At 48.7% G+C, this 7,956-nt stretch overlaps 1 protein-coding gene across 4 annotated transcripts in view; it reads left to right on the top strand.

Annotated features, from left to right (window-relative positions):
* Positions 1 to 6,538: 6,538 nt before the first annotated feature.
* The window catches only part of rbm27 (RNA binding motif protein 27), a 132,137-nt gene continuing 130,719 nt past the window's right edge, over positions 6,539 to 7,956 (top strand). For 2 of the 4 annotated variants that reach the window (XM_078230695.1, XM_078230696.1), the window contains exon 1: positions 6,545 to 7,105. In XM_078230695.1, the coding sequence (XP_078086821.1) occupies positions 7,047 to 7,105 (59 nt within the window). In that variant the 5' untranslated portion in view covers positions 6,545 to 7,046. Of the gene's footprint in view, positions 7,106 to 7,956 lie in introns of all 4 variants that reach the window. The other 2 variants (XM_078230693.1, XM_078230694.1) reach the window with 2 other exon arrangements.

Genomic DNA, 7,956 nt, shown 5'->3' with positions numbered 1-7,956 from the left:
TGGCGCTCAACTCATCGATCAACAGTTCCGACGCGCCACAGCGAACAACCGCACTGACCTCCTCAGAAGACAAACACGGGACATGGTGGACAGAGTACCCTTCGTCGTCCAGTACTTCCCCGGAGTGGAGAAGCTACGGCATCTCCTTCGGAGCATTCAACATGTCATTGATGAAGACGAACATTTCGCCAAGGCCATCCCCACACCCCCACTTCTTGCCTTCAAACAACCATGCAACCTCAAACAGACCATTGTCCGCAGCAAACTACCCAGCCTTCAGGAGAACAGTGACCACGACACCACACAACCCTGCCACAGCAACCTCTGCAAGACGTGCCGGATCATCGACACAGTTGCCATCATCTCACGTGAGAACACCATCTACCAGGTACACAGTACCTACTCTTGCAACTCGGCCAACATTGTCTACCTGATACGCTGCAGGAAAGGATGTCCCGAGGCATGGTACATTGGGGAAATCATGCAGATGCTACGACAACGGATGAATGAACACCGCTTGACAATCACCAGGCAAGACTGTTCTCTTCCTGTGGGGGAGCACTTCAGCAGTCACGGGCATTCAGCCTTGGATCTTCAGGTAAGCGTTCTCCAAGGCGGCCTTCACGACACACGACAGCGCAGAGTCGCTGAGCAGAAACTGATAGCCAAGTTCTGCACACATGAGGACGGCCTAAACCGGGATGTTGGATTTATGTCACGTTATCAGTAACCCCCACAGCTTGCCTCCTGGGCTTGCCGAATCTCACTAGCTGTTCTGTCTGGAGACAATACACATCTCTTTAACCTGTGCTTAATGCTCCCTCCACTCACATTGTCTGTACCTTTAAGACCTGGCTGGCTTTAGGGATTCGCATTCTAATCAGTAGTCTGTAACTTGATTTTGTGTCTCTGTGCACTGTTTGAGAGCACATTTCCACTCCATCTGACGAAGGAGCAGTGCTCCGAAAGCTTATGGTATTTGCTACCAAATAAACCTGTTGGACTTTAACCTGGTGTTGTGAGACTTCTTACTGTGTTCACCCCAGTCCAACGCCGGCATCTCCACATCAATGGCTGTACCCCATACTGAGAGGTGGCAATGGGAACACCAATATGAGTAGCTCTGAATTTATTGATAGGCTCAAGAAATTCGAATGAGCCTATCAGCAGTCATAGAACATAGAACATAGAACATTACAGCGCAGAACAGGCCCTTCGGCCCACGATGTTGCACCGACCAGTTAAAAAAAAAAACTGTGACCCTCCAACCTAAACCAATTTCTTTTCGTCCATGAACCTATCTACGGATCTCTTAAACGCCCCCAAACTAGGCGCATTTACTACTGATGCTGGCAGGGCATTCCAATCCCTCACCACCCTCTGGGTAAAGAACCTACCCCTGACATCGGTTCTATAACTACCCCCCCTCAATTTAAAGCCATGCCCCCTCGTGCTGGATTTCTCCATCAGAGGAAAAAGGCTATCACTATCCACCCTATCTAAACCTCTAATCATCTTATATGTTTCAATAAGATCCCCTCTTAGCCGCCGCCTTTCCAGCGAAAACAATCCCAAATCCCTCAGCCTCTCCTCATAGGATCTCCCCTCCATACCAGGCAACATCCTGGTAAACCTCCTCTGCACCCTCTCCAAAGCCTCCACATCCTTCCTGTAATGTGGGGACCAGAACTGCACACAGTACTCCAAGTGCGGCCGCACCAGAGTTGTGTACAGTTGCAACATAACGCTACGACTCCTAAATTCAATCCCCCTACCAATAAACGCCAAGACACCATATGCCTTCTTAACAACCTTATCTACTTGATTCCCAACTTTCAGGGATCTATGCACACATACACCTAGATCCCTCTGCTCCTCCACACTATTCAAAGTCCTCCCGTTAGCCCTATACTCAACACATCTGTTATTCCTACCAAAGTGAATTACCTCACACTTCTCCGCATTAAACTCCATCCGCCACCTCTCGGCCCAACTTTGCAACCTGTCTAAGTCTTCCTGCAAACTACGACACCCTTCCTCACTGTCTACCACACCACCGACTTTGGTGTCATCAGCAAATTTGCTAATCCACCCAACTATACCCTCATCCAGATCATTAATAAATATTACAAACAGCAGTGGCCCCAAAACAGATCCCTGAGGTACACCACTTGTAACCGCACTCCATGATGAATATTTACTATCAACCACCACCCTCTGTTTCCTATCCGCTAGCCAATTCCTGATCCAATTTCCTAGATCACCCCCAATCCCATACATCTGCATTTTCTGCAGAAGCCTACCATGGTGAACCTTATCAAACGCCTTACTAAAATCCATATATACCACGTCCACTGCTTTGCCCCCATCCACCTCCTTGGTCACTTTCTCAAAAAACTCAATAAGGTTAGTAAGGCACGACCTACCTGCCACAAAACCATGCTGACTATCACCTATCAATTCATTACTCTCCAAATAAGTATAAATCCTGATGTGTAGAACAACATCAGGTTCTGATTGGTGGAGTCCCCTCAGCGTGGGAAAACACTGCCCCAGACATTGAGCAGTGGTGGTGACTTGTGAGCAGTTCGGACAGTTTTGCTGATTGTCTGGTCTGAAGTTAGTAAAGCAGCAGTCAGGTTTTTGACATTCGGGCCCATCAACCTGAGGCAACAGTGAGGTCACCGACCTTACATCAGGGTGTGGGCCCGAAAGGCCCTCTGCGAGGACTCAGTAGGAGGTGCTGACCAATAGCTGTCGAGGGGAGCGGCGGAGAGACTCTTGACCTCCAAGCCAGGGCTGAAGAAGGTGGGCAACCAACAAAAGAAAGAACAGAGGTCAGGCCAGGACTGGCGAGATAAAGCCAGCAACACGTGGTCATGGAGGCTCAGGTCTTGGCCACTTGAGTGAGAGATGAGCAATCATGGGGTGTGAAGGCCAGGAAGGTGCCATCGTAATTTTCGGGGAGCAGCAGGGAAGGGATTTGCCTGGAGGTCAGGGCTGAGAATGAGTGGTGTCCAGATAACCAACAACCTGTCCTGGTCCCCCCATGCTGACATTATAGTTAAGAAAGCCCCCAGTGCCTCTACTTTCTCAGAAGACTAAAGAAATTTGGCATGTCAGCTACGACTCTTGTATCACAGCTTGGTATAGCTACCCCACGCACCCCAGACATACTCTCTTCCACCGCCTTCTGTCGGGAAAAAGATATAAAAGTCTGAGGTCACATACCAACCGACTCAAGAACAGCTTCTTACCTGCTGCCATCAGACTTTTGAATGGACCGACCTCGCACTACGTTGATCTTTCTCTGCACCCTAACACTACATTCTGCACTCTCTCCTTTCCTTCTCTATGAATGGTATGCTTTGTCTGTGTGGCATGCAAGAGACAATACTTTTCACTGTATACTAATACATGTGACAACAATAAATCAAATCAAATCAAAAGGGTTGTGTGGCAACCGGACTGGCGAGGGAGAGGCTGCCAGCTGAGGATGAGAGCAGAGGCCAGGGAATCATTGAATCCCTACAGTATAGAAGGAGGCCATTTGGCCCATGGAGTCTGTACTGACCACAATCCCATCCAGGCCCTATTCCCGTAGCCCTCATTTACCTTGCTCATCCCCCTGACAGGGTCAATTTAGCATGGCCGATCCACCTAACCCACACATCTTTGGACTGTGGGAGGAAACCGGAGCACCCGGAGGAAACCCACGCAGACACGGGGAGAATGTGCAAACTTCACACAGACAGTGACCCGAGGCCAGAATTGAACCCGGGTCCCTGGCGCTGTGAGGCAGCAGAGCTAACCACTGTGGCACCATGTTGTCCTGGAAGGCCAGATAAAGCCATCAGTCGTAGACAGGCAGCCAGCCAATGGCACATGCGGTCAACGAGGCTCGAGTTCAAGAAACCAAGTTGGAAAGAATCCACATGGACGGCAGCTATTCATGAAGTTGGCCCCTGTGGTAAACCACTGTTATACGTTGTCTGTAGTAGTTAACCACCGTAGTTAGTATTTCTCAGTACCTGTATATGTGGCACATCCCTGTCGGTTCCGCACAAGTCTCCTCCCCCTGGTCTGGGTATAAAGGTGGTGGGTCCTCCCCCTTGCTCTCAGTTCAGACCAGATCACCGACAGGGATGGCTCCAAGTTCTTGCTAATAAAAGCCTATTTGTCTTGCTCACAACTAGTCTCGGCTCGATTGATAGTGCATCAGCCCCCCAACAGCGTCAATCTATCTGTGCAAGGTTAGAAGGGCAATAAATACCATCCTTGCCAGTGATGCCTACATCTGCAAGGTGGCACGGTGATTAGCACTGTTGCCTCACAGGGACAGGGATCCGGGTTCAATTCCAGCCTTGGGTGACTATGTGGAGTCTGCACATTCTCCCCGTGTCTGCATGGATTTCTTCCGGATGCTCCAGTTTCTTCCCATAGTCTAAAGATGTTTAGTTTAGGTGGATTGGCCATCCTAAATTGCCCCTTAGTGCCCCAAGTGGCTGGTGAACTGGTGCAGCAACAATAATCTCTCCCTCAATGTCAACAAAACGAAGGAGATTGTCATCGACTTCAGGAAGCGTAAAGGAGAACATGCCCCTGTCTACATCAATGGGGATGAAGCAGAAAGGGTCGAGAGCTTCAAGTTTTTAGGTGTCCAGATCACCAACAACCTGTCAGGGTCCCCCCATGCCGACACTATAATTAAGAAAGCCTACCAACGCCTCTACTTTCTCAGAAGACTAAGGAAATTTGGCATCTCAGCTACGACTCTCACCAGCTTTTACAGATGCACCATAGAAAGCATTCTTTCTGGTTGTATCACAGCTTGGTATGGCTCCTGCTCTGCCCAAGTCCGCAAGGAACTACAAAAGGTTGTGAATGTAACCCAATCCATCATGCAAACCAGCCTCCCATCCATTGACTCTGTCTACACTTCCTGCTGCCTTGGCAAAGCAGCCAGCATAATTAAGGACCCCACGCACCCTGGACATTCTCCCTTCCACCTTCTTCCTTTGGAAAAAAGATACAAAAATCTGAGGTCACGTACCAACCGACTCAAGAACAGCTCCTTCCCTGCTGCCATCAAACTTTTGAATGGACGTACCTTGCATTAAGCTGATCTTTCTCTACACCCTAATTATGACTGTAACACTACATTCTGCACTCTCTTTCCTTCTCTATGAACGGTATGTTTCGTCTGTATAGCGCGTAAGAAATATACTTTTCACTGTATGTTAATACATGTGACAATAATAAATCAAATCAAATCAAAACGATATCTAGGTTAGATGGATTAGTGAAATAAATGTGTGGGGTTACGGGGATAGGGTGGGGGAGATGGCCTGGGTAAGATACTCTGGCAGAGTCGGTGTGGAACCGATGAGCCAAATGGCCGCCTTCTCCAAAGACGTGCAGGTTAGGTTGATGGGCCATGCTAAATTGACTCTTAGGGTGAAATCTTACTGTCCTGCTTGCCACAGAAATCCATGCAAAGGTCCGTTGACCTCAGGCGGCATTTTCTGGTCTTGGGTCGAGTGTGGCCAGAAAATCCCACCCTTCATGTCAGGGAGACTAGCGGGGGTGGATTTGTTGTGGGTGCAGGTTCAAAGGGCTGAATGGCCTCCTTCTGCACCGTAGGGATTCTATGAAGGGTATCCAAGTGCCTTTTTGTACCCTGCATTTATCTCGCAGTTGATTTGCTGAATGGTTGCTCTGCTGCTGCAGTAGTGCACAGAGCAGCTCTTTCTGACTCTGACGGAGGTTCATCTGGACTTGAAACATTGGCTCTACTCTCGTTAAACACATTAAGAAGTCTAACAACACCAGGCTAAAGTCCAACAGGTTTATTTGGTAGCAAAGGCCACTAGCTTTCGGAACAGGCTGTTCCTTTGTCAGGTGGGTAGGAGTTCTGAATCCGAACTCCGAATGGATCAGAACTCCCACCCATCTGACGAAGGGACAGCCTGTTCCGAAAGCTAGTGGCTTTTGCTACCAAACAAACCTGTTGGACTTTAACCTGGTGTTGTTAGAGTTCTTACTGTGTTTACCCCAGTCCAACGCCGGCATCTCCACATCTATTCTCGTTGTCAGACCTGCTGAGATTTTCCAGCATGGGCAGTATTTTGCTTTTATCTTCCTCCCTCTGGGTGGCTGCAGTGCTGGTTTCCGGTTGCTAGGACACTGCAGGGGGCGGGGCCGGGGTATGTGTAATCGCGCGATATTTCAGTGAGGGGGCGGGGCCTTTGTCAGTTGTCCGTCAGAAAAGGTCGTCTGATCACGTGGTGATGTGACCGCCAGCGTGAGGTTAAGATTGAGTAATATTAGGTCACAGTTACACGGCCACATTGACAAAGTCTCAGCCCTTCAAGTGTGTTTTTCATTACGAAAAGTGCGTTTGTTTTGTTGGTGGCGAGGCCGCCAGTCAGCGCGGCTGGTCCCGCCTCAGACTGTGCGCCTGTCCAATGGGGAGGCGGCGCTGTCAGCCTGCCACGCTCTGATTGGACAATCCCGCTGTCTCTCACACAGTGCCTGTCTGCACGACGTTTTCAGGTTTGATTGAGCAGCGCGGCATCATCACCCTTTTTTTCATCCTCGCTTGGTTTCAAGTCAACGTTATTTTTTGTGTGTGTGGGGGGACGGCGTGGAGTGTTGATTTGTAAAAATATTTTCCATCTTCACCTTTCAAATTTTTTTTTAAAAAAACGTCAGTGAGGGGAAAGGGAACCGACATTTGGGGACCGATCGATTGCTCCTCTCTTCGCCAGGCCGTTGAAGTGCAACCTAACTTGGCTGGCGTCGCCGGTCACCGCCCCCCGTCTGCCCAGCCCGACCTTCTGATTGGTGTGTCCTCCGTAGAGCCGTTCGCCGATTGGCCGGCCGGCCTGTCAATCGAGCGGCGGGCGGGTTTGGTAGCGCGGTGCGGCCGCGGCCTTGGGGCTCGGGCTTGTTGTCATGTTGCTGGTGGACTTTCAGTGAGAGAGGGCCTGACATTCTGATGGTGCACTAGCAGGAAGGGGGACTGGGCCAGAGACCGCAGGAAGATGATCATTGAGAACCTGGACGCTTTCAGATCTTGGTTGTCAAGGGCGCTGGACCCCATGTGAGTATTATTCCGCTCTTTCGTATGTGCTGGGCCGCTTTTGAGGGGGGTTTCTTTTTAATGTTCATTTTTGGGGGTGGGGGAGGGGGGGCGGAGACTCCTCACTTTACGGGCCCGCGGGCTGCCACATGAGCCAGGCTTGCAAGGCCACACGCTGAGGCTGTTGCTCTCTTGTCACCCGTTTTAAAAGCAATTTAATCCATCAGGCGGACTGTGGGGTTTCTTTTGAGACATGTTAACTCATTGAAAACACCTCGCTGTTACACACTGATCGTGTATTTGGGGGTTTATCATCTACTTGTTAAACGATAACAGGAGACCCATCACTTGCCCTCGATTTTGTAGCCTGCTTGTGACGATGGAAGCGACAAATTTACCGAACAACGAGATTTAATTTGAAGACGCTGATTGTTTTTCAGATGTATTGACTATTATGCTTTTGGTTTTTTCGTCGTAAAACTCTTCGCATACTTTTTTTGGAGGATTTCCTTTAAGTGCAGTATCCTCGCTGTAATTATCACACATTTGGTGGGAGAGAAAATTTAAGAAGTTACACTTTTTTTGAAGAAGAAAAATTAATTTATTTTCAAAACTTTATATATAAAAAAGAATGTATTCTATAGTTGGTTGACCAATGATATGTTATATTAGTCAATGTCAACATTGCCAATCTTCAATAATCATTAATATTTTTGGTCAGTCATTGAGTGGAATGTGAACCCCTGCAAGAACATGCATTTTGTAACTCGTATCATTAAAGCAGATTATCTGGGCATTTATCTTATTGTTGGTTGTGGGAAGTTGATGTGTCTAAATTGGCTGCTATGTCTCCATAGTTCACAAGTACTTAA

This window comes from Mustelus asterias, chromosome 16 (assembly GCF_964213995.1).
Source record: "Mustelus asterias chromosome 16, sMusAst1.hap1.1, whole genome shotgun sequence".
Lineage (NCBI taxonomy): Eukaryota > Metazoa > Chordata > Chondrichthyes > Carcharhiniformes > Triakidae > Mustelus > Mustelus asterias.
Note: the sequence above shows the minus strand (reverse complement) of the source record. Positions and strands in the feature narration are given on the sequence as shown.